Here is a 26480-nt window from a genome sequence, read left to right as displayed (position 1 = left end):
CTAAAGCACAAGTGCATACCAGAGCACATCCTAAAGGCCCAAATACGCCATTTCGGGGAAGAGAAAAGCCTAGGACACAAAAAAATATACCAGCCAAATTGTGAAAACGGTAACGCTGAGGTGAAGAGCTGGCACCCCTCAGGAACGGAGGGGGATTGGAACGCAGGGGCGCTGAGGCGGCGCCGCGTGCCCGCCCGAAGGGCGGGAGCAGCACGCGCCGTCCCAACGGCTCCAGCAGCGGCTGCGGCGCGCGCGCCAGACACGTCCCTTCGCCCAACCGTCACCGGCTTTAAAGAGCGCTCGCGTGCCGGGCACGTTTGCCTCGCCGCGATTGGCTGGCGCGGCCTGTCAATTGTATCCGTGCCCGCCCTCCGCGCCCGCTGATTGGCCGGGCGGGGCAAGAGCGAGGGAAAGCTGTGGCCGCGGGGCCGGGCGCATGAGGCGCTGAGACCGCCGGCGGCCGGGCTGCGCTCTGTGGCGTTCGGCTCCCGACGGGACAGCGGGGAGTCATGCCGTGGCCTCGTCTGCCTGGGGATAGCGGTGGGTTCGGGTCCTTGCCGTGCCGTGGGGGGAAGGCGGAGGCAGCTTGATGAGGGGACGGAGTGGTGTGGAGAAGGGGCCTTGACGTGCGAGTCGGCGGGAGTAGTGGAGGGAGATGCCGGGGGTGTTGGGTTTTTTCTCTTCCCTCACCGCCCCACATGCAGTCGCGCCTCCTCCCGTGCGTGGCGTTTGTGCCCTGGGGTGTGCCCGAGTTTGGCTTGCTTCCTGCATGGGTGTTTGTAGCTCCTCAGGGCCGCTTCGCCCCTTCGAGCTCCCGCGGTCCCAGTCCGGTGCCCGCTTGCTGCGCTTGCAGATAACGACGTTCCCGCCCTGGTGTTAGAACTCACCGAGACAAAGGGAAAATAAATTTGCCTCTTCCTTGCTCCAGCTTCGTTGTTTTCTCCATCACTTGTTAGGCCTGAAGCTGCCAAAAGATTTCCTAATTACGGAATCTCTGTGCAGCTTGTAGGCTGTGAAACCCAGTAATTCCCTTGCTGAAAGGAGATGGGACACCGTTTGTAGCAGAGAGGAGCCATGCTGTTTCTGCTGATGCCTGTCGGGGATTTTTTTTTGTGCTCTACCCTGCTGCTTTTCCGGAATCTCATTTTGATGAAGCCAGGAGTTTTTTTCACTGTTTGGTTTTTTAGTGTCCAGTGACAGATTTAATTTAAGCTTCTTGAGAGTGGTTGCTTGCATGGATTCCTGCCCTAAAATGAATACCTACTTGGTGAACAGACAGAAAAGATATCTCCCCACCAAAAATCTTCTTTTTTTCCTAGGGTTGGAAAAAAAATCACTGGTGACACTATTCTAATGAAAGGATTTTTGGAGTCTGTTAGAATGTCATGTGAAGGCTGTTGTGGAAAAAATGCGCTTAGAAATAGTGATTACAGTGATGCAAAGCACATTAGAAATGACAAAGCTGGGGCAGGAGTGGCGGAAGCTGCAGCCAGACCTCTGCATAGTAGTATCATTGCATAACATCCATAAGTGTAGTAGGGGAACAGGCACTTCATCACTCCATAAATTAAGTCTATAATATTTTTAAGAACTTCAGTTTTGTTCAGCAAATAATAGTGGGTTGTCAAGAAACATTTGTGTAAACTTTAAGCTGTTTTTAAGTGTTTTTCTTGTAAAAAGTAAACTGCTGATGGCTCAGGACATTGTCTTTTGGAGTGTGAGCCTGAAGACGAAGAAAGCTGAAAGTAAAAGGGGAACTGAAAAACAAACAGTGGTACCTTATTTTTCTGGTGGTGATTTTTTGGGCAGCATTTCTTTTGAAGAAGTGACGTAGCACCTGGAAATGACATTTGGACAAAGGATTGGAGTGATGAAAAAGATTGCTTGTCTAAGTATCACAAACAGTAGGCAGAAAATGTTGGGAAAGGAATAAATAAATGGGAGGCAATGAAAGAAACATCTGACTTGAGATTTTTTTAGGGGCTTGCTAATAAAATTGGTAATTGCTAAGTGGTGTGGTTGTTTTCCATCACGTGGGTGACAGAAACTTAAAGCTGTTGGGTGAGATCTTGGCATGCCAGAGAAATAGGAGGTAGGGTAGCAACAACCATATTGATAAACCTGCTTAGTTTTTGAAACTGTGAAAATAGATAAAGCCATGAAAATAGGAATCCTAGAGGTGGGATTATTTCACACCCTTAGTTTTGCCGGACAGTTCTGCCCAATTTTATTATATATTGGTATTAATTAAGTTATTTATGTTCATGAGTTCTTTGAATTCTTTCTACTAACCGGGCATGGACTTAAGGTGTTCCTCAAGTATTTTCGTTCTAAAATACAGTTTTGAAATAATTGGTATTTTTATAAAATGTAGTAATGAGAAAATGGAACTTGTCACCTCAGGTAGCTTATTGATCCCTTACACAGCTGTGATCACATGGTTTATGAAAGAATTCATTCTTCTTCTTGAAGGACAGCATTCTTAAAAATAGTTGTGCTGTTTATGTTGTGATAGCTGTGATAGCACTTAGGAGAGTTTGTATATAGATTATGTAGCTGCTGGTAAAGTTCAAGATTATCCCAGCTACGGAACAAATGTTGTGAAAGCGAGTACAGAGGTGATAATGGTTGGATGTAGGACTGAAGCCTTACGCTAAATAAAGTTGCAGTAAATAGGCAAATATAGCCTAAATGGTTTTTCTGTATTTTGGTAGCTTCTGCATGCACATAACAACTTAGAATTTGCTGAATTGGAATATTTGCCATATTCTGTTGAAGCTGTTGCAGATATGCATGAGGAGAATAAAGAGGCAGCAAATGGATGCGGCAAAATCCGAAGTGGTGCTCAAAATGGGGCTGCTTTACTTGCCCTAATGGAGAAGACTGGATACAGCATGGTGCAGCAAAACGGGCAAAGAAAATTTGGTGGTCCTCCACCAGGTAAGCATTTCTTTTGAGATTTCTTTTGACACTGAAAATTGGTGTAGCCTCATGTTGTGTATCTTGACAGTGACAGTAGTAAAAGGTTAAGGAAACAGTGTAAGAAGCACAACATGTATGGGGAGAGCCCTGGTGTGTTTTACAGTTTCCAGCAATTTAAGATCTTTTGAGCTAGACTATGTTGAACATTTGCTTTTGGTGGATTTCAAAAGTCACAGCTTTAAAACCAGCTAAAATTGACAGGTAGCAGAACAAATGTGGAGCTCAAAATGCCGAGTGTGTTCCATATGACTGAGAACACGCTTCAAAACATTTAGTGGCACAGAAGGGAAAAAAAAGTTGGTGATAGAGGCATAACCTAGTTAATGTCTTCTCTGACTGCTTACCACTTGCGTTGGCCAAAGCATTTTTTTTTTTAATGAACATTTGTTCTCTGAGGGAGCACCAGTGAAGATTAACTCATTTTGTTTTCAGAGTTGAGGATAAAACATTTATTTTATTTTGAATAATTTTTCCAGTGATGTTGGCATCAGCAGTGTACAAGAATTTTTCTACTAGGCCTGGTTGTATGACATGGAGTACAGTAACTCTTGCTTCTGAATCAGATCATGCACTTAGACAAGCAGAAAAGAGGAGAATTCTTTGTGCTGCTCTTTCAGTTCATTCTCACATGTGGCCTGTGATCCCATGTCTTTGTAAGTTATGCTCAGAAGCATGAACTCTATTTGCTCATTGCTATATGTAGTTTAAGTTAGAGCTGCATCAAAATTATTTCTCTGGAAGTTTTTCTGTTTAAAATTTTGTCTATACTTTTACTAAGCCTATATAAAATAGCAAAAGGAAGCCCTGTGAAACTATTTTGAAAATGGCACTGGAAAAAGAACTGCAGGGCATTGCTGACTTCAGTCAGTTCTTAAATTATTATACAACTTTTACATAATAATGATGTCTTTTAATTAGAACATTAGACAGTATTGTGTTTGTTTGGCAAAGCTAGTTTTATTAATATTTTCTGAAACTAGATGTGTTTGAAAAAGTATCTCTTCCATCAGTCCATTCATTGACAATAGTTACATATTTTTCCTTCAAATCTTCATGTATTTTCATAGGTTTTTTTGGTTGGAAATTACCAAATTACCCTAAGTTGCTATAAATGGCTCTAGGCCAGGTGAGACTTTAATGTTTGAGATGGCTTGTAAGAAATTACAATATCTTCATAAATGAAGGGTTTCACTGTGAATTTTGCTGATTTAGGATGTGATTTCTATAAGCTTGTGTTGCTGTCAAAGGATAGTCTCACTGTCAGCTCTCTTCTCAGCAGATGTGGCTGAAAATTGCCCTAAAAAATTACAGGTTTTTACCTGACATCAGTGCAGTTCTTATTCAGTTTATGCCACTTGTGAAAAATGTATCTGTAGAGTGTTTAATATAAAAAGACAGAAGTGAGTTTTCATAGTTTTGTATCTGCTGCCATCTAAGCAGTAGGCCCAGTGATGTCACTAGGCATGTGAAGTTTAAGATGGCATGGATACTAACAGTGGAGGATTATGACTAATGTTGATTGAACTGCTCCAAAAATAGGAGTCCCGTTTTCTATCGTCCGGAGAAGAATCAAGTACCCAGTCAAGGAAACTCTCTGGTCAGCTGCTTGTGGAATGCTTTTGACTAACTTTCCATGTTTGCTCTGCTAAGTACGTGTCCCTCATTGGCATATGTGGCACAGAGCAGTTTTCTTTAGGTCAGGAGTCAAGAGGTTAATTGCAGTTGGCAGTAATGTGCTGTACTGCTGAGTTAGTATGCAGCTTCAAAGTTAGAAGGGGGGGCTTTTTGTATGGTAAATGGCTTTTACTTACTGAGAATCACTGTTCAATGAGTTACCAGACTGAGGAGGGTGGTAAAAGTTTGTCTAGTTAGTAAATAAATAAAAATTGTTACTTAATTTCATTACTTCCCTACACAATTTTTTCTTGACTGAGGTGTGCAGTTGCTTTTGTCTTTGGAGCTCCTAAATGTGGTACAGTTGGTTTATTGTTTTTATGTGGGAAGGGACTGGCACAATGTGAGTGATGGCAGTGCTTGGTCTGCAAATGGTGTTAGCTGCCATGTCCAGTCAGACCTCAGCTGAAGTGGTCAGAAATGTTTACAAAGGTGAAAATGATAAAGACGTGGAATGCTGTGAGGAACGGAACCAGGCTTTTTCCTAGGTAAGTCATGGCAGTGTGACTCCAAATGTGTGTCAATTCTGATGCCTTGGTAGCTTCCCTGTGTGCCATGTAGTTCTTTCTGTACAGTTAGTGTACACTTACAGATGAAAAGTTACTCTGTGAGAAGGCAAAAACGTCTCAATTCTGTTAATTTTTTCCCATGTAAATTACAGGCTCTTTGGCAATACAAACATGAAGGAAAAAGTGTTAATTACAAAATCATCCAAATATAATTTATTCTGAACTTCAAATCAAAGTACATTATTTAATCATCTTTTTGTCTAAACTTGTCAAGAGTAATTATTTTTTCACCTTGCCTCATTATGCTTTGTCATTTCATGCTAGTACTTACTAAGTTTTGTGTTGGTTTTTTCTACCATCTTTGTACTCCTTGCTTTTCCTCTTAGAGAAAACCTTTCTTCTCAAAAACTTTAGAAAAGGCTTTTAGTTATGATTTGAGTGTCTGCCTTTGAACCTTCTACCTGAAAGCCAAGCGAACTTTTTTAAAATTATTTTTTTATTATTTTGGGGAAATGGAGTGCCATATTTGAAGATCACAACTCCATAATATTAAATGCATAAATACATTTTTTGCATTATCTGTTGAACATATCTTTCAGTGTATATGGCAGAGATATAAAGCAATGTCTGAATGTCCTTGGCTTAAGGAGAGAAGCATAGATGTTCTTGTAGCTTTCAGATGTCAGCCAAAGACTGACTTGTTCTGTGGTTTTTTATTTACTTTTTTTTTCCTACCATCCACTACTGCCTGTGAAAACTGTGGTCTGTTTTTAGAGTAAAAGTGTTCAATCTTTTTGCCTATTGGAGAAAGTTTGGCTCTGTATCCTGCCTTCCTTAGGGAGTCCTATTTTATTGGATGAGTGGAGGTGGAAGCAAAATGTTTGGACTTTTTGATTGATGTCAAGGAAGAAAAAAAAAGTGCTGCACTGGGGACCCTTACCAAAATTTATAAAAATATGGGCAAGAAGTGCAGAGAAACATTTTGTATCTTTAAAGTGTTGCAGTAGAAAATAAAACTGAAGTTCTTACTGAGGTATTGTTCTTAGGTATATCAGTTTTATTAATAACTGAAATAAAATTGTAAGGGGCAAAAAATTATCGAAATAGAGACTCTTGGTAAACCTGTTAGTGTTTTCGATAACAGGTTCAGTGTGTTGTCATACAGATTCCATTGGAAAAAAACCCAGAAAATGGAACTGAAAGAAATACAAACTGTGCGTTTCTGGCATTTTGTTTTTATTTAAATATAAAAGAAATAAGACATAATAGAAGAGAATGTGCTAGTTTTCAGTTGAGACCAAAAATAAATAAATAACTCCCACATTTGAACTGGGTGTGGGAGAAATGTGCCTATGTGGCATTTGTACTAAGATTGCTGTTGGAAAATTTATTTTAAGGTTGGGAAGGTCCTCCACCACCTCGTGGATGTGAAGTTTTTGTGGGTAAGATTCCTCGCGATATGTATGAAGATGAACTAGTTCCTGTTTTTGAGAGAGCTGGGAAGATCTATGAGCTGAGACTGATGATGGAATTCACTGGTGAGAACCGAGGCTATGCTTTTGTGATGTACACCACTAAAGAGGAAGCCCAGCTGGCCATCAAGATTCTTAATAATTATGAAATTCGTCCAGGGAAGTTTATTGGTGTCTGTGTAAGCTTGGACAACTGCAGACTGTTTATTGGAGCAATTCCTAAAGATAAGAAGAAAGAAGAAATACTGAATGAAATGAAAAAAGTTACAGAAGGAGTGGTGGATGTCATTGTTTATCCAAATGCCACTGACAAATCTAAAAATCGTGGCTTTGCCTTTGTAGAATATGAATCTCACAGAGCAGCTGCAATGGCTAGAAGACGACTAATCCCAGGTAAAACTGTTTGTAATTAAACTGAGTTTTTATGGGAAGTATCTATTTCCATATTGTGGGGGGATGAGATGGTGGATCATCCCTGTTTCCATTCTTTAAGGTGTTTTGAGAGTTTCAAAACTGCAGTGTTGCCTTTTGGCTAAGGGCGATTTTTTATGTTTTGTTGTTGAGGAGGGTTTTGTTAAACTTTTTTTTTAAGAAGCTATAATTTAAGTAGTTCTGACAATTAAAAAAGTAGACATCAGTTTTATGTAATTTAGCTATTGTGATTTACATCAATATGTATTTGCATGGGCACACATTCAGTTTTCATTTACATGCACGAGGCTCTGTGCACAAATTCTCTCAAAGGTGAGTTTAGAAAGGATAATGCCTTCAGTGTGCCCTGTGTTTTCTGGTGGCGTCATGAGTGACGTTATTTTCATCACTATGAAGTATGTGAATTTTTCATATTTTAAAAATACTAAAAAGTAGGTCTTGAATGTTTTAGTAGAAAATAATTTTCAGAGTTTAACAAGTAGAAGATCATTTTTTCATTGCGCCTTATTTTATACACTCTGAAGGAGGGAAAGTAGAAGGGATTAAATTGACTGAAAAAGAAGGGAATAGGTAAAGGTACAGTTGAAAAGGGAAATTCTAGAAGAGAAAGGAAGGGAAATGAACTACACAGGAAATGAAACAATATAGTTGAAGAAGCAAAGTCATTCAAGAAGATAATACAGCATTAGCTTTGCTGAAATGAATGCCAAAACTATTAAGGCTAAGATGTAGGCAAGTCTTGTGTTAATAGCTGACAGAGTGTTACCTAAGGGTTATGTAGTATGTGTATGATATATACACAAATACATAATATGCAAACGTATATACAAAATGCAAATTATCAAATGTATAATAATATAATAAATATCAATACAGTACTTGTAATAATATGTAATACATTCAACATATTGGGGTGTATATATATATATGTATATATGCAAAGTGGTGGGAGAAATACCTCCAGATCACTGAATGGAAAATAAACCGGTATGATATGCAGAATGATAGGTTGACATGAGTAACAAAACAGGTTTGGTTTTGTTTTTTTCTTTTAATTTGGGTTCTGGTGTCTGGTGCAACATAGAGTAAGGTTTGTGTTACAGATATACCCTTAGATTACTATTTCCAGGTGTTGCCCATACTTTTTAAAGAGGTAATATTATTGAAGAGGCTCTGTTTAGTAGCTAGTTAAATACATTACTTTTGATCTCCTTTTGTGTGTGTGTATATGCATGTCGCAAAGTCTTTGTTTTGACAGCTTATGGTGCTTAATGAACCCAAAGGTAACAGAACACTTGTCATTTTTGCAGAGTCTCATTTACTTTAAAAATTTCAAGTAACTTAAGTAGATGCAGGCAACAAAACCCAGTTTCTTGTGGTATGCATCACATTTGCTTTTTTTAGAGGAAGGTGATAAGAATGATTCTGGTTTACTGTGCCTGTTTCTTATTTACATTATGCTTCTTTGCTGTAGGAACGTTCCAGCCCTGGGGTCATACTATTCAAGTAGACTGGGCAGATCCTGAGAAAGTAGTTGATGAAGAAACTATGCAGAGAGTTAAAGTATTGTATGTGAGAAATTTAATGATATCTACTACAGAGGACAAAATTAAAGCTGAATTCAACAAGTTCAAGCCAGGAGTAGTTGAACGTGTAAAGAAGTTGAGGGACTATGCTTTTGTTCATTTTTTCCACCGTGAAGATGCAGTTGCTGCTATGTCTGTAATGAATGGAAAGTGCATTGATGGAGCCAGTATTGAGGTAACACTGGCAAAGCCAGTTAACAAAGAAAGTTCTTGGAAGCAACATTTTAATGGTCAGATAAGTCCCAGTTCTGAAAATCTCTTAGGGTTTCCTAACAAAGAAGATGGTACTCAAAAATCCTTGGGGAAACCAGCAAGTCTTTCAGTTCGTCTTAATGGTCAGCACAGTCCAGGCCCCCCTGAAGTTGAAAGAAGTACATACCCCATTTTTCCAGGAATAAAGCTTACTCCAATTAGCATGTATTCTTTAAAGCTGAGTCACTTCAGTTCTGCAGTAATGCATCTGGATTATTTTTGCCATAAAAATAGCTGGGCACCACCAGAATACTGCTTGTATTCAACCACAGGTCAGGATGGGAAAATACTCTTGGTGTACAAGGTGCTTATTTCTAGTATTGCAGATGATTCCCAGAGTTATTTCATGCCAGAAAAGCTCTGTACAACAGTAGAAGATGCAAAGGAATTGGCAGCACAATTCACACTTTTACATCTAGGTAAGCATAAACACTTTTGTTTACTTATGAAGAACTGAAGCTAGAAAAGTTACTTTTAAATTGTTCTTGGTGTACATATCTTGGTGCACATGTGTTTTTGTATAAAGTAAAAGCTAGTCTACAGAAGACTTGGTTCTTGTGTCAGTTGAGTCTGGACCATCAGATGAGAGCACTGAAGAAACACTGTAAATATCTGAACGGCCCAGTGCCAGGGTCATTTTTGCTTACGTTCATCTACTGCAATGATGTATAAGGAAGCATTAGATGACATGTAAGTGACTTAAGTTTATCTGTGAGATGAATATGGTGCTGAAAATTTATTTGAAAGTCTGTCTGCTTTCTAGCATCTTCATTTATGTATGTTCCATTTTTTAAAATTAGAATGCAACTACTAGAAAAGGGAAGTTTTTATATTAAGAAATTGGAGGTGTTGGGATTTTTTTTATTTGGTTGGGTTTTTTTACCTAGCCTGTTCTAATTCTGGTGAATTGGAAAAGTGATTGCAGTACATTGTTAAAATAGTGTTGCCATTCTTCTCTTCCCTGTACTGCTACTTAGCTCTTGTTCTGGAAGTCTCTTGAGATGTACGTAGGCTGTGGTGAGATTTCTCCTTTGGATGAGTTCATAGCAGCCTTATTTCAGGCTTGACTATGATGCCTTTTGTTTGCAATGCATGACTAAAATGTAAACAAGCTTTTTCTTCTTGCTTATGTTCTTGCTTCTCATTGGGTTTGGATTTGGCATGGCCAGAAGGTCTTGGAGGAAGAAGAACTTCAAAACACAAAGCCTTATGCATTGTCTCTTCTTCAGCCAGTGGTGTGATTAGTTTACATTAGTGGGCCGCCTCCAGAAGGTGATGCTTTCAGATGGCCAAAATGATTTTTAATGATAAATAGCTAAGTATCTGTCTGGTTTTGTACACGCAGCATTTGGTGGGCAGCATTTGACTAGTTGAGTGTCTGTTTCCATATTTTTCTCACTAGGAAAATTAGGGCCACACCTTTATAACCCATGTAATCCTGAACACAAAGGATAAAAAGGGTACTAAACTCAAAATAATGGTGTAAGGCTCTCCTGAAGAGTAAAGACTGTTGCGAGTTTTGTACCTGCCCAGTTTGCTTCTTTTGTTACCTAAAGTTATTTTCTCTCCTGTACTTCTCTGGGAAAGAATCAAGGGAACCCAATTATAGAAAGTTAGATTAAGAGTGATTATTCACAGCTGTGGGCAAATCCTGAATGCAAAGAAGTTTTTTAAAAAGTGAAGAAGGTATGTGTTGAGATCTTTATCTCTTCAGTTATAATTACAAGCGCTATAGGGAAAAGGTTTCAAAGTGAATATAAATTAATAGTATTCCAAAGCTTTTTAGCACTTGATTGTGCCATACAATCACAGTTAATGTGAATTGGTATTTAACAGAATTCCCAAATACCAGGTTTGTTTTTTGACAGCTGTCCAGCTAGTGGCCTAGTGCTAGTAGTGCTGTTTTGTTATCTTTGAATAACTTTTTTTTTTTTTTCTTTTGATGGCCTCTGTGCATTCTGGTTTGTGAGGATTTGGCCCTGCAAAGAGCATACAGAACCCTGATTTGAAGCAAACATACAAGGTTGACTTTTGAAAGATACACATCTTTCATATTGATTAAAAACCCTGTTTTTGATGTTGGCATTGTTGTGATACTGAAACACAGCCCTAAGGAGTCTGAAAGTACAATTTATTTTCCCTATCTAATCTACAGAAGTTGTTTCTGTTCCAGTTTATTATATATTCTATGTTGAAAGAAATATCTGCAGGTAAAGAAGAGTTGCTAGATGTGACAGAATCCTTCCTTCTCATGGAAGTGTTGCATGGTTTGACATGTTGAATGATGCTGATGCTGCTGATGGATGTGTGGGTCGTGGTTTTTCTTTGGGGCTTGGGGTTTTGTCTGTTAGGGGTTTTTTTGATAACTAGCAGTAATTTGAAAAAAGTCTGAGTGTGTTTCTTGGAAGCAAGTTACTATAAACATGAATGTGCAAAGATGACACAGGGAATAATTCTTTCTGGTAAGTAACTTCTCTTACAGGAACCTAGTTTTTTGGCCACTTAAATTTTGATGATGTACAGGGTGGGTTTTGCTGTGGTTTTTTTTCTTTTTAAAGCATATAATTAGTCTAAGGTAAGTAAATGAGAAAGGGCTGCTTTGATAGGATTTTAAAACTGGACTGCTTTGATTTATAATCTCAAGGCATTCTGGCCTTTTTTTTTTTTTTTTGGGATACGCATTTCTGTGTTTGCTTTCACGCGTTACAGAATACTTGGCTTTTACACAAGTGTATATAGTACTGGTTCACAGCAGTCCTGAGCAGACAGCAGTACAACAACTAACCACTTGGTGTCACTTGAATATTTTGTAAATGATGGTTCTTAGAAAACACAGAAAACTACTTTGTCAGGGAAAGATTAATAAGCTACATTTTAATGTTACTAAATGAATCACTGACAGATCAAGGGAGTGAAGACACTCAGGCTTGGCTAAATGTGTGAAAATCACGTCTGGATGCCCATTTGTGAGAAAGGGAGCGGAGCTACATGTTGAAATTTCAGAAGGTGAATGTTGTCAGAGGGAGGATTGGGGGGATAGAGGAACAGAATAAGGAAACACCAGAATGTCCTGTAGAAAAATTAATACCTCTGCCATTAATTTGAATCGCATTTCTGCACAAATAAGTCTGTGCCTTCAGAAGTTACACAACACCTTAAATGTCAATTGCAAAGTGGTGCTTGGCTGTTAAATGTGGCATCCAGTTAGAAAAACATGTGAGACTTCCTGCTCTTGCCCGTGCTGGAGGTTGACTAAATGTGAGGCAGCTCCAGTTCAGAGACTGTTTAGTTGTGTAATTAGCACACACTTGATATTCCACCTGTGCTCCAGAAGCACTCTTAGCGTAGAGTCAATACCGAAATAGGAGGTGGTGTTATCATTCAGGTCCTTTGCTTCAGTAACAGTGGTTTGTAGCTAATGGAATCAAACTGGCTCATCCACGTATCTTCAAAGTAGAGGCAGAAGAAAATTTGGAATTGCATAGATACGCTCTGAATTGTTGGAGAACTCCCACCTCCCTTTTTTAATTAAGATTAAACATCTGAAGCCTGGAAAAGCAGAGCCTTCTTTTGGAAACTATTATTTTGGTTGGTTTGTTTTCATTTGCTGCTGTTGGAATTCCACTGGTTTAAGGAAATACCAGAACATGTCCGAACCTATTTCTAGTCCTTAAGATAACACTCTCTATAGCAAAGGCTGAGTCCTGGGAAATTCTCTCCCTGCTGAGTTTGACTTAAGGGTGATGGGGAAGAATGGGAGAAGTTCCAGTAAAGTTTCCTGTTTCAGGGATCTGCCAGGTTTGAAATGGGTATTCCACTAGAGGGTGTTCTTTGCACTTTCACACTTGCTAATTCATGTTACATCTCACTGAGATGCAATTTATGAAATTAATTTGTGAGGTAGAAGAGAATATTTTAAAATATTTGTAAGAAAAATATACGGATAAATCTCCAAGAAAAAGTCTTTTAATAACTAACTATAGCACATAAATAACAGTTTCCTTCCAGTTCCTCACATATAACTTTTATAGTAAATAATACTGAAATAGGTGGAGCAGCCATTGTGTCTTACTACTGTGAATTCACTTGTTTAAACATCTTAAAATTGCAGTAGCAATTTTAAGTCATGGATAAAACTTTTATAAGCTAGTTCAAGAGTCTGTATTTAGCATCTGTGTCTCAGAACAAACGTCTCTGCAGACTGCTGTATTAGATTTTGAACATTAAACCTAAAGGTCAAGTGAGATGGTTTTTATGTTGTTGTAGGAATTTTCTTTACTTAAACATTGCCGTGGTTTGCTTTATCAAAATTAGTTATGTTGCTGTTGGAGCAAGCAACAGCCGCAAATTTTAAGATTTTTGAAAAAAAATACAGAAGTTGCTGGCTTTGTTTAGCAAATACAGATGATAAATGGTGATTTGTGGTTTGGGGGGTTTTAGTGATTTTTAGAAAGGCTCAGAAGGTAGTATAAGAAGTTTTTTAACAGTATGAATTTAGAAGTCTGAAATATTTATCAGGTGACTTACACATATAATGGGTTTTCTTACAGCCCCCGAGCAAGCATATATAGCATTGCTGTCCCTGAAGGCAGCATGGTGGGATAGTAAAGGTGAGTAAGCCTCTCAGGATTGTTTATTGTGGCTTTTTGCCCTCTCAGAGACATTGTCTTAGCTGCAATGTTTGCGCTGTTTGTTAGAGAAGTTGTACTTTCCCCACAGACGCAGCTCTAAGAAGGATTTCTAGAGATTCTCTGTTGCTTTTTTCCAAAGGAGACCATACCTCTACTGCCCTATAATACCTGCTGATGGATCACGCAGTCTCATGTTCTTGTTGGTTGTGCAGCGCAAAGGAAGGTTATAGTTTTTACTCCTAAAATGACTCTGAGTCATTTTTCAGTTGTTTCTTAATTATTTGCCTTTCCAGCTTGGGTTTAAATTTATGTTGAGAAGTGGGAGCTCTTACTCCTCTGGGCACTTGGACTATTTTTTGGCTAGTCAGTTTCATGGGAAAGAGACTACTGTCTCCTCTGACTTTTTTTTGAATATGCTATTGTGGATGAATTTAAGTGTGTATCTGTCACTTCTGAGGCCTCCCTTTTTTTTTTTTTTTTTTTTTTTTTTTTTTTTTTTTTTTTGAGTGGCATGAGAATGGTTTTTAAAAGCTTGCAAGGCAGTTTGAAAATGGCATTAAATGCATGCTCTGTGTTAACTGCTGGAAGCTTCTAATCTCAGGCACACAGAATATTTCCCAAAGATTCAGTTATTTTTCAGCTGCTGCTTATGGACAGGGAACACAAATTTGTAAATCTTGGCCTGTATAGGTGAACTTGGAAAAGAGTAAGAGAGATACAACAGTGTTGGACTATATTTATCTGTGAAATAACTTGTCTGCCTTCAGTAGAGTCAGTCACTTCACAACAGGATATAATTCAGCACAGTTTTTTCTACTCCACTGATGATCACAGTGAAGTTGGGTTTTGTTTATGCAGTGTACATCAGGCAGAAACTTGGTGCATAGTTGAGTGCAGACTGATTTAAAGTGTTAAATATGCAATATGAATTATGCTGCTGTGATGTGTATGATACATGTAGCTAATATGGCTCAGAACAGTGATCTAATATGCACTTGAGAGTTGTCTGCATTAATATTTTGCATTCAGTGAAGGTGAAACAAAGGGCTATTATGATGAAGTTCAGTGTGTGTGTATATATATATATATATATATATATATATAAAGGATGAGAAAATGTGTTCAGTACTGAAGAATGGGGTTTCTTAGAAGTATAAGGGTCTTAGGAAAAAAAACTCCTTGAACAGCTGACTAAACAGTTTCTTAATTATTTTGAGTTAGTGCTGCAGAGGAAAGGGAAGAATGAGCATTGGCATAAGACTGTGAATGCTTTTGTTACACCATTATCTTAAGTTCCTTAATAGTTAAGTCCATGTTGAAATGGATAATTCAGTATGTTTGCTGAAATCAAAGTCTCTTTTATCCCCCTCCCCCTCTCTTTCTGCAGCCAACTGTACACCCTACTTGATTTGAATTTCCCTGAAGAAGAGAAGTTTGGAATTTATTGCTTTGGATCTTGTCATGAAAGGAAAAAGAACACCCCGCTGATACATAATTATTGGAAATTCACATTCCGTGTTTATCAATGAATAATTCTTCAAAGTGTGTGTATTAAGCATTTCAATTTAAAGATTAGTGAAATTGAATGTTAAATTGTTTTGGTTAGTTTGATTAAATTTGGGTTTCAAAACATAATTTGTTTAAAAGATTTTTATTACCTGTAATTGTTTCAACACTAAATATAAATTACTGTTGTATAGACTATTTGCCACAATTCCTACTCTTGTATTCTCGCACAGAATTTTTACAGCTTCTATTGTATGTAATAAATCTTAAACAAATGTTAAAAAAACCCACCAACAAAACAATAAACACTATTCTGTCAACTCTGCCTTTTCATACATAAACATGCATAATATGAAGCTTAAATACCATCCCTCCAGTTTGCTTCCATTAACTTGATGCAAAATTTTGTAGGAAGAACATGTCCAATAAAATCTTTACTTATGATATAGCATTACTTCAATGGAAAACTTGTATTTTGAAGGACTTTATTTCAGTGTACCATCAGGCTACATTGCTGTAGTCATAACATTGAGGTTCAATATCTTAGTTAATTCTTGGAGATGGTAACACTTTTATCCAGGCTCTCCCTTGAAACCAGCACTTGTGCTTGCCTTGGGTAGCCGTGTGGAACAGCAGTTTGCTCACTTTATAATCAGACCATGTTCTTCTTAAAAAACATTGTTTAGCATTAAACTGAAAATAGTTTTTGATTTTAAAAATCAGATATATGTAATTCATTTTGAGTGAGCCATCTTTATTTTTCTTGTGACTATTTGGCATTTCTCAGTCAAGTGCTTTATTTATTGAATGACAAAAGAATAACAACTTTTCTTTACCTTTTTAAAAATCTGAAACTAATACAGTAGACCATTCTTATTTTTGGATTTTATACATAGTTTCAGTTCTTTGACAAGGAGTGGGCCAAGTGGTTAAAATGTCTAAGGGCCTCACCTATGCAAGTATTGTTTGTAACCTGTTGTATCTGAAAATTGTTTGTCAGAAAGGAATATTATGTAGACAGAAAACAATGCAATGGAAAGATTTCAAGTTGAATAATTTTTCTTAAAAGCAATCAACTGTGTTGGTCCACTCTGTATTTTGGTTCAGTGTATTTCATCACCATATTAAATTGTCCTTTTTGCTGTTAATTTAGGTGCAGTTGTAGCAGTTTCATTTTTTTTGCATTTGATATTAGCTACATAATAATTCTTCTAAACGTTGCAATTTCGAACGTTGAAATAATGTGTTTGACTTCTGTACGTGAATTACCATTTATATTAAATTTATGCTGTTCATATTTGGTGTCTGTAAAAGAAAATAAATCATTATTTTAGACGTGGTACCTTCACAAACTTCCTTTGCAGGATTCACTTTGCTTTCTCTAGTAACAGGCTTTGGCCAGAGGCCGAAGTGCTTTGCTGAACAAAAGGAAGGTGATTAAGTGGCTGGGTGAACGCTTGAAAAAAGAAAAGTAATTCTTAAACAGCAGGTTGGCTCATAGCTTCTGTTGCATGTGAAAGTTGTTAAAAGGTTAGGATTTCCTACAAAACTCATGAGGAAAGGGAACAGGGAACTTGTTTAATCCATGTTTAAACTGAGTGGTTCCTAAGGCCAAGACAAAAACTGGTGTTTGAGATAGAATGATTGAGTATAATGCTGGTAAGATACAGGGTTGGTAATTTAAAAGTGTTTTCCTGGCAGCCTGAGAATTCCAGTCTACAGACTGCTGAAATAAGCTTAATTTTATTTTTTAAGTGTCTTGATGAAGACTCAGGTTTTTGCATTTCTGCAAAGGTAAAATCCACATTGTTAGCTACTTAAGGGAGCTGTGGGCTAAGGTGCACGAAGATTGCGTAATATTACAATGAATAGCAGAAGAAGAGCTGTGAACAAAAGGAGGTACTGGAAAGCCAGGGGATTGCATTTTTCAGGTTTGTAACATCCTTCTTCAGATTTCCAACTGTCCCTCCTGTCTTTGAGGCAAAAACACCCCCCAGCTTTGCTACAAACTAGAAAATCTAATCATTATTAACATGAGCATGTGTCTTGGCAATTATTTTCAGTATTCCCAACCTGTGTGATAGTACTAAACCATTGTCAAGCATTTGAGTGTAATGAGTACTAGGTTGATGTCAGCCAAATACAACCCTCAGGCAGAATTGGTCTTTGTTCTGCAGCTAAGAGCAGTGCTGTAAGGAATAAGCAGCTGAAGCAGCAGTAGCCCTCAGTTGCTGTAATTCAGGCTTTTTGAAGTTTATTTAGAACACATCATTAGAAATCTCTAATCAGTGTGCAAAATTGCAAGCATATTTTTCATGCTTATAAAACTCTCACTGGAGCTTATTAACCTTTGAAAATAAACCACCATGTATTTCTACTAAAAATGTTGTGACAGAACATGGTGTTGCCTTTTTTTTTCCTCATTACTTTTGTATAAGTTAAAAAGTAATTTGGTTTTGTTACTTTGAGCTAGACCCACTGCATCAAAAACTTGCCCTAAATAAGAAAAGGAGGTCCTTATTCTTACAGTTCCTTTTTTTCATCTATTTACCTTTTTTCCCCCCTCCTCCCTCTAATATTATTATTATTACTGCCATGATTTTTCGTGGGAAAGCAACAGTAAATTGTGATGGGGGAACCAAGACTACTTGTCACCCAAAGTTAGCATCCTATAGAACAACATGAACAAGAGTTAGTAAATTAATGAAAATTTTTTTTAAGTATGAAACAGTAGTAAAGAGCAAGTCACCTGGGAGATACTGGGTTAATGCACACTCTTGAGGTAAAAACAATCCCCAGGAAGTCAGTTGTTCCAAGTCCTCTCTTTCAGCAAATTTCTTGACAGCAGTTGCTGTGTACAAAGAATGATCAGTTTACCATCTCTTCACACCATTTAGTGTCCAGCTTAGTGGACAGCTAGAGGAAAGAAAACAGGTAATGATCAAGCAGTCTTAAACACAGCTTTGCTGCAATTGGAGCCTGGATAGGCCCCAAACAGCCAGGAAAAGGGAAGGCTTAAAGCAGTCATTTAGAGCTCCTTTCTCTACCACTCAGTTGTTCACTATGCTAGCGAGGAGCCCTCCGGGCTAGAAATTGTTCCAAGTTGTCTGTGGCTAAACTTTAAGAGACAGGATTAAAATGACTTCATCACAGACTGCATCAGTAATAAAATAACACCTTTAACCTCCTCAGGAAACAAACCCATGCTGGCATGAAAGCAGCGCTCACTCCACCAGGATGATGCCTGGTAGCAGGAATGGCAGCAGGCATGTGGGACCCAGATAGGGCAGGCCTTTTCCAAAGATACAGATGCTGCAAACTACCATGGAGAAGCATTTAACAATGCAACCACTGTCAAATAAGGTGGAATTTTTAGAATTCTAGAATGCAAATAGCTGCTTATGGGAATGGAAAGAAAATTTTGCATACTGCTTGAAGGTGGGTGAAATTTCAAGAGTTAGAAGAACACAAATATCTTCCTAGAGATCCCACTTCAAGCTTCGAGCATTTTTTTCTACGCTGCCAGAGGTTGTGGCTGCTATCAGCTTAAAGCTTCCTGCAGAGGGAAGTATTCACTAGTGTATGAGAAACAAATTCATGCAAATACTGGTCCCTTCAGCAGCCGGGCCTTTCTGTCCCAAATTGTGATGTCTCACTTGCTCTGCTCTTCAGATTCGACAGCAAGGGAGGGGAAGAACAATTCTTCCCATTTCCCAGTAGTTTTTCACAGGCAGAATTTAGTATTTGCAACATATTCCTAGGGAAGAGTAGGAGGTTGGATTCAGACACATGAAGGAAGAGACCTTTGAGTCTGCCCTACTCTCCCTTTTTTATTTTTTCTTAAGTGATAAGTATCCCAGTGTTGTTTGTAGGTACTTAATTTAACATTGGTAACTTCAGCATAATTAAGGAAGAATAGCATCCCCTTGGGAAGGTGTATCTGGGCTGAAGGCAGGAAGCTATTACAATCAGTCTTCCAGGAATTAAGTAGTCCTGAGTGAGGAGGAGATGCTTCAGAAAGTTCAATAGCAAAGAAGAGCTTGGGTGCAAGTCAAAAACAGCAAACAAACTCAGGATCCCTCCAGGATGACCCAGAGTTGGAGGATCATACAAAAAGGTGTAAGTGACAAATTCCAGTTACCTCTTCTTGTAGAAAACTGAAGGTCAAATTGTTCATGGAATCCAAAATGTTTGGTTTTTAATGTGCTGGTTTTATGCCAGGGATAGAGGTAGGTGAGAAAATGGTTAAGAGCTGGTTTGTAGCACTAGTTTTCTATGGAGGGGTGGTAAGCAGCTTTCAAAGTCTTAGGGTGAAAACAACGATCATAGGAACACTGATGAAAGGATTTGTTTTTTTCTTTAAACTAGACAAAAATGTAAAAAAGGCAATGCCCCATCCTCCAAAAGCTCACCTCTGCTATCTAAAGCAACATTCATGAGACAAACTACCTGAACTTTAACACTAAGGCATAATATTTGATAAAACTTCCACTACACATTTTTCCTTAAAAAACCCATCAAGTTTTCAGCTACCTTGAAATCATATTTATTTTATCCATTCATCCTAATCAAGAATTTAAGCTATGGAAGTGGTGGATTAAGGCCAGAAGAAACAGTCACCTCACCCAGTTTGTCCAGCACTCCAAACACATCACCCCATTTCACATACGGCCTTGGAGCAAGCCCAGTAACAGCTGATGAAAACACAACTTCCAGAAAGGCATCAAAGCCCACAAGGAGTTGAATCTTGGAACATAAATTGGATCAGGGTGTCCTAACTTTAAACAGACACAATACAGCAAAAATACTTGATTTCTCCAATATAGAAATACACTGGGTATTTCCTAAGCTCTTAATATCCACTCATGCTTTAAGCTTAAGAAATTTTCTAAGCCACCTATTAGTACCAGTAGCTCTACATACTGGTAATAGCTATCAGCTGTATTTTCCTGCTTTTCTTTTCACCACCACGTGTGACACTTTAATATTAGAAAAGTAACTAGTGAATAACTCTGAATTACACTATGGGGACTCCAGCAAGCTATGAAGCAGGTGGAGTTCAACTCTATTTAGCTCCGGTGAACCTGTGCAACAGACTTCACAAGCTGGTCCTGCGTCACAGCTGAACTGGGGAGAGCTGGGTGTTAGCAGAGCTTGCTGCCCTGATTTTGATATGACTCACCTGAAGGAGGGATGTGGCCTCCAACTTACAGGACCTCAGGGGCTGAGCTGCTGGTGGAAACACTGGTCTCGGGCTTCTGAGAGGAATGAAGCCAGGTGCTCTCACTGGCGAGTTCAGGGTAAATGTGGATACAGGCATTCACAGGACGGTACGTCTGGCTGCCTGAGAAAGTCATCTGGACAAATATGTGTATTAAAAACATCTAAGAATATGAAATATTTTCATCCTAATGCAGAAGAGAAATTCTTTTAGAGCTCAGATATTGTCATTTGTGTAAACAATTCTTATTTAAGCTCTTCTAATGCTAGGGGTAAGGGAGATGTAGTGCGTATTGTACCAGTTAGGGCAGGCATTTAGTGAACTCTCAAATGTGTCTGTACACAGCTGGCTAATGGGTTAATGCTACAGTCTTTGGGTAGCTCACCTTCCAGTTTTCTTCACCCATATTACAAACCCTGACAAAGTCAAGCAGGCATGGCTGCTTTTAGGGCTGGTGTAAGGCTGGCAAGATTCCTGCTGCAGTAGAGAGTCTGCTGAATTTTTCTCTCTTACCCTAGAATTCTTTGCCAGAAAAGTAAGTTGTTCCATTTTATACTGAATTTGTGCTTGTTAAATCCATTTCAGCTCCATGATATACCAGTATTTCGTAATGAAAAGAAGTTACTCTCCTGTATGGGTATGACTTCATTTTTTGTAAGCTATTCTTCTTTAAGTTTTCATAAACTTCTTTAAGTTTTCAGAGACAGGGAGATGTCAGAAAATTCTGGATAGTGAAAGCCTTCAGTGCAGACACCCCCCAAGGCTTTAACAGCCTCATTATTGCAAGCTAACCAGCAGTAGTTTAAAACGCCTTTTTTTTTTTTTTTTTTGCCAGCCAGAGTGAAAAGATTTCTATTTTATGTGTTCAAATCCTAGTGTACTGTTTGTCAAACAGGAGTCAGAAGAGATAGGAGAGGCATCTAACAAAGGAAAAATAGATGTACTAGCAGCCTGAAGAGGACAACCAATGTAACTCGAGGAAACTTCTTGTCAGTATAGTGTTTAAAAACTTAATGAATGATTTTTGGGAAACATTTTTAAAATTCCACTTTGAATGAAATGTACTCATATTCTTGGTAGTTTAACAGTTCATCTAAAAAAATAAAAAAGCAGTTTAATTACTGTTGCATGGGAGGGAATTGCAGAGAAAAGGAGAAGAGTAGGGATAAAGATCTAGAGTAGCAGTAAGCATTTTTAATTGCATTACATGGACAACTATTTCATAACTTTTGAAAACTTGCTGGATTATTAGGATTCATAATGCTAGGATAAGCAGATGTTTTACTATAAATGAGAATATCCTACCCAAACAATCTAAGTCAGTGTAGATAAGACTTGGATATATTACAGCTTCTGAAATTGAGCTATAATCAGCTTTTTCACTGTGTTGCATGTTTTCTCTTTTTGGCCTAATTTCCAAGACAGTTCACCAGGCTGAATCTCAAACTGGCTTTCTCTAAATTCTCTTCTCCCGATTGCTACTTCATAATTTTGTGGGCCTTTCTTGACATTTCTTCCCCCTCAAATATTTTCCTGTGTCAGAGATTAATTGAATATTTTGGGTCAGAAGGGACCTTTCAAAGGTTGTCTAGTCCACCCTGCCCTGCAAATGAGCAGGAACATCTTCAATTCTATGAGGTTTCTCAGCACCCCATCCAGCCTGACCTTGATCACTAATTATTCTTTCACAATAGGCTTCAGTCTACTACTGTATTTAAGTGAAAACTATTTGATAGTTTTTCCTTGTCAACTGATGCTTTTTTCTTTAAAAAGAAATTCAAATCCAAGCACAGTCCTCAAGCATATTTATTCTGATTCTTTTACTTAAATCAGTGCCAACTTCTCTTAGTTACACTGTTTTGCACCAAAATATTCTCTCATGTGTTTCCAGACTATTTCAAACAGACTATGTCCATCTTTAAGGGTGCTTTTGAGATAAGGTACCAGAATATCACTTTGAATATGAATTCAGCATCACTAGCACATGGGCTCCTGCCAGTTCTGCTGTGTCTGCCACTTGTTTTTTCATATCCTTGAGAGCCTGCAACAGAGTGCTGTTGGAAGCTTACAAATTTCTGCAAAACATCAGATGTAATCTAGTTCTTTTCATGGTGAGTAATCTTTTACAGATGTTGTTTTACAAATGGAGAGTTTAATGCATCTACCACTTCTCTAATTCTTTGGCAAGTGGAAAAATGGTCCCACGTGATCTTTGCATTTATTTTATATTAGTGTATGTTATAAACAGGTACTGTGGTAGTTACAGTGTATGTAGAATCATTTTAAGTGTGAAAACACAATTGATTAAGCACCTGATGAGCTTTCAATTTATCTGGCCAGTTCTGGAAGATACAAGAGCTTAATGGAGGAACGTAAAAACAAACTCAGGTGAAGGCAGCCAAAATCTCTACTGAAAATGAAGTAGGGGATTTCAAGGAGTTAGAATCAAAGAACAGAGGAAGTATATGAAAGTTCGTTGTTAAATTGGTCTCCAGGTGGCAGAGGTATGTTGGGTAAAAATCCCCAAAGTGAAGAACAGCTTTCTGAAGTGAGATTTTGAGCAGAAAGATGCAGACCGTGCAAGTCCAGTTCACTGCTAACAGTCCCAGGTTGCATTCCCTAACCCAGGACACACCCAGTTTTCCACAGTGTTCAGGTTAGCCGCTCTCACCAAAAAGCTCTTGCTGCACAACAGAAATCCCTTCTCCGGAGAACCAACTTGATGGAGGACTGTCAAACTTTAAAGAATTTTTTACAGAAAGAAATGGCCATTTAGTTTTATGTTCTGAACTTTGTTCCTGTAGAATCAGCCTGTAAGTAAATTGAAGTTTTTCAAAAGTAGATGCAGGGCTGGGACAGTAGGGCAAGATCTTCTTTGGTTATGGAAGAGGGGAGGATTAATGGTGATTTCCCTTCCTTCAATGAAGAATTCCCTTCCACCCTGCAGAGTTTCACCTGCCTGAGATGTCCCCACCACAGTGTAAACACCTCTGCCAGTCTCTTGCTTAGCCCAGGTGAGAGCAGCAACACTCTCTATCTCCATGCTATTTCACATACATTCCTGCATTATGTCCAATTAGTCAGAGCTGGATTTTATTTTTAATGTACAAATTGAGAATTCAATACACATTAAAACATGCTTCTTTTTGCCTCTGTGCCTCTGCATTTTCCTTCCTTTTTAGCTTCCAGTCTTCTTGGATGTGCCTGATGCTTCCTGATGCCCAGAGGCATTAGACTACCTGGACCTGGTTAAGGACAGTCCTTGATGCACCACGGAGTTCAGAGAAAGGGAGAGAGAGGTTTCAAATATCTGACTGCAGGAAAGACAGAATGTCAAAGAGTTGGGATAATTCCAGATCCCCTGCTGAAAGAGATAACAGAGGGCCTGCAAAGCCCTTGCCAGCCTTCAAGATAGATCAGCCTCTGTAATTGTTCTGCTAAGTTAGCAGTGGAGAACCAAAAGGGTTGTAAACAAGGTTTAAAGCAAACACCAACCCAAACTAGAAATAAATATTTGGTACATTTATTTGCAACACATATCTAAAATCTTGACCTAAATCAGAAAAGAAATGCATTATTAGGGCTACAAATTGCCCTTGACCTGCAAATGTTCCAGTCATCACTGAGAAAAATTTAAGATTGCAGGACAGACAGTAACATGATGCCTTGACCTGAAAATATGAAAATATTACCTCTGAGGAAAAATTATCCAAAACAAAGACATTCACATATAGCTTGGAGAAAAGTGTCAAAAGGGTGGTAGTTCTAGAGGGACAACTGTTTGAGAAAAGATTATGAAGCTAAACACGAATATTTGCGTAAGCACTAATTTAGTAAGGGAAAAAGAGAATTCTACAACTGTTTTTTCTAGTAGATACACATCAAAATTTTGGAGATCAAAACAAAGGCAGTGATTTCTTAGATATCCCATCAAAACATTAAAGCCAGTTCTTAATCAAGTCCTATTTGAATCAGATCCTATCCTTGAGTAATTATCCTATAATATGGGAAAAAATCCCCAAGAAACAGGCTTTCTTCTGACTTCTGTGTTAGGTTCTTCCAGAAATTTCTACTGGGCTTTTTTTGGAACTAGAAGTTTCACACCATGTGTGGACTTGTGCTGAACTGGGAAGAATGTGAGTGCAAGCCTGACAGGGGAAAAGCTCATCTTCTAGTTTTTTCAATCAGCACAGCTTTCAAAACCTTGTTACCATAAAACTGAATTTCTGATATGACCACACTATCCCTGTCAAACTAAATCCTGATGGAAATCATGGGAAAAAAATCAGTGGCTGAAGCTAGGCTTTGAAGGTAGCTGAGCTCAGTGATAGCACTAAAAGCAGCAGTTATGGGAGAGATGAAACATGGTATCATAATGAATCCTTGTACGTGCAAGGTACCAGACTGAGAGCAATCTGTAACAGTCATTACTCATATCAGCCAATGATGACAGGATGACAAAAGGTAATTTAAATTAGGGAGACAATGAAAGCTCTGATTATTCAATTAACATACAGCTTTATGAAATGGAAGATAGTCTCTTTTTTTTAATGTTGGCTACTTTTATCTCCAACTTTGCAATACCTGATACTAAGTGAATGATTCTAGTGGCTTTCAAGAAATGGACTCTCATGTGAATGTGAGCCTATTTTATAATCTTGTTTTTTCACAAAGTACTATCATAATCAAAGACACTCACTGCGATAACATTTCAGAATAGATTTTCACTGAACAGAGCCTCTGTTCTGCAACTAATTCATCAGTTTTTGCAAGTGAACATCTATCATTCACTAACTCTAAAGGACAACAAAATCAGTCTCAAGTCTGCCATGGCTTTGTTCATCTGTGATGGATCAGAGCCTGCATTTGGTAGAGCACCTCCAGAGCCAAAACTCAATGTCAAATGTTTAACATCTGCTTTTGAAAAATGTGCACACCTAATAAACCTCAGACAGATGCTTATATTTCCATACCCTGAAATATCCAGGCAAAGGGCAAAGAAGCAAGGCTTGGCTTGAAGATTTTTTTAATTTTTTTTTTTTTTTTTCTGTTGAAGGCAAGTTTAGTGGAGAAAGCTGAGGGGCAGAACAGAGCCAGCAATATCCTGACCTACACAGATGAAACCCAGGACACAGAGAAGGGTGCTGCCCTCCTGAGCAGGGTCTGTGGATGCTGCCATTGCCAGGTCCCCAAGGCATCTAAGGGCAGCTCCATGGAAATGCCTGCCTTAGTGGGAACCCCAGGGACAATAAAGGACTGTAAATATGCAAAACCCCACAACTGTACAATGAATGCTCAAAAGGTAGGGATTTGGTAACTTTCAGTTTTAGAAGAAATTAAGACTGCCTTTCAAGGCACCAAGACAACCAGATTCTATCTGTTCTCACTACATTTTGACTAGCTCCCCTGGCTTCTCTCCAGCAGGAGCAACTCATTACACTGCTGTTACTTTGAACCGGGGTCTCAACACATAGGCACAGAAAATGAACTTTTAAAAGATGAATATGAAAAGTAACAATTCTAACTCTTTTGCTAAGAGATTCATCTGACCAAGAAAACAAACAAAAAACCCCATTCTAAATATCAGACTTAATTGGCTCAGACCGATGAACTATAAGGTTGCAGTAGCCTGGGATGTGAAAAATGAGGCACACCTGGGTGCTGGGCAGGGCACCATTGTGCTCAGAGTGCCAGCTTGTACTAGTCAGGGGAGGGAAGCCGTTCCCAAGGGATAGCCCTACAGCAGGAACACCATCTCCTGTGTCTCTTGCCCCTCAAATTTCATCAGGAATACTTACCCGAGCCAAAAGGATTTGATTGATAGGTTTTAGCACAGATAGTACCAATTCAGCCTTTAGGTGTAAGTAATCTTGGCGAGTTGTAGCTCTGTGCCCCTAATAATTTACCTCCCCTTCTGCATGTGTAGTCTGCTGTAGATAGATTACCAAAGACTTATCCAAGCTGTTGTACACTGAGGGACAAAGCCTACCCCTACCTCCTTTCCTTTCCCCAATTCTCAGTCTCCTCTTCTCAGGCTTGAAGTCCGTCCAGTTGTGGAAGAAGACGGTCACTGCTACAGCATGGAGGAGTTTACTCATGAGATGGAAGCGGCAAGGAAAGAGGAGTAAGATTGCTTGCTGTGGCAGGGTCCATCCTGTGGTATTTCTCTACCTCCATTCACTTCCCCCTAACTCATTAAGGGAATTGGAAAAGAT

General features: G+C 38.6%; 1 protein-coding gene and 1 long non-coding RNA gene across 5 annotated transcripts in view; one reads left to right on the top strand and one right to left on the bottom strand.

Annotated features, from left to right (window-relative positions):
* Window positions 1-401: 401 nt before the first annotated feature.
* RBM46 (RNA binding motif protein 46) lies at window positions 402-16397 on the top strand. Of its 2 annotated transcripts, XM_039551612.1 has the most exons (6): window positions 402-540; window positions 2779-2940; window positions 6563-7030; window positions 8544-9326; window positions 13458-13517; window positions 14926-16397. In XM_039551612.1, the coding sequence occupies exons 1-6, from the start codon at window positions 510-512 to the stop codon at window positions 14949-14951; spliced, it is 1530 nt and encodes a 509-aa protein (XP_039407546.1). In that variant the 5' UTR covers window positions 402-509; the 3' UTR covers window positions 14952-16397. The 2 variants fall into 2 exon arrangements, with proteins under 2 accessions (XP_039407546.1, XP_039407547.1); XM_039551613.1 differs by lacking the exon at window positions 13458-13517.
* The window catches only part of LOC109146321, a 40364-nt gene continuing 30024 nt past the window's right edge, over window positions 16141-26480 (bottom strand). For 2 of the 3 annotated variants that reach the window (XR_002048282.3, XR_005601855.1), the window contains 3 exons: window positions 20227-20401; window positions 17794-17960; window positions 16141-16349 (listed from right to left, as the gene is read on the bottom strand). This is a non-coding gene — a long non-coding RNA (uncharacterized LOC109146321). The remainder of the gene's footprint in view (window positions 16350-17793; window positions 17961-20226; window positions 20402-26480) is intronic. The other variant, XR_002048283.3, reaches the window with a different exon arrangement.

Source organism: Corvus cornix, chromosome 4 (assembly GCF_000738735.6).
Source record: "Corvus cornix cornix isolate S_Up_H32 chromosome 4, ASM73873v5, whole genome shotgun sequence".
Lineage (NCBI taxonomy): Eukaryota > Metazoa > Chordata > Aves > Passeriformes > Corvidae > Corvus > Corvus cornix.
This window is presented reverse-complemented; position numbering and strand designations above follow the sequence as displayed.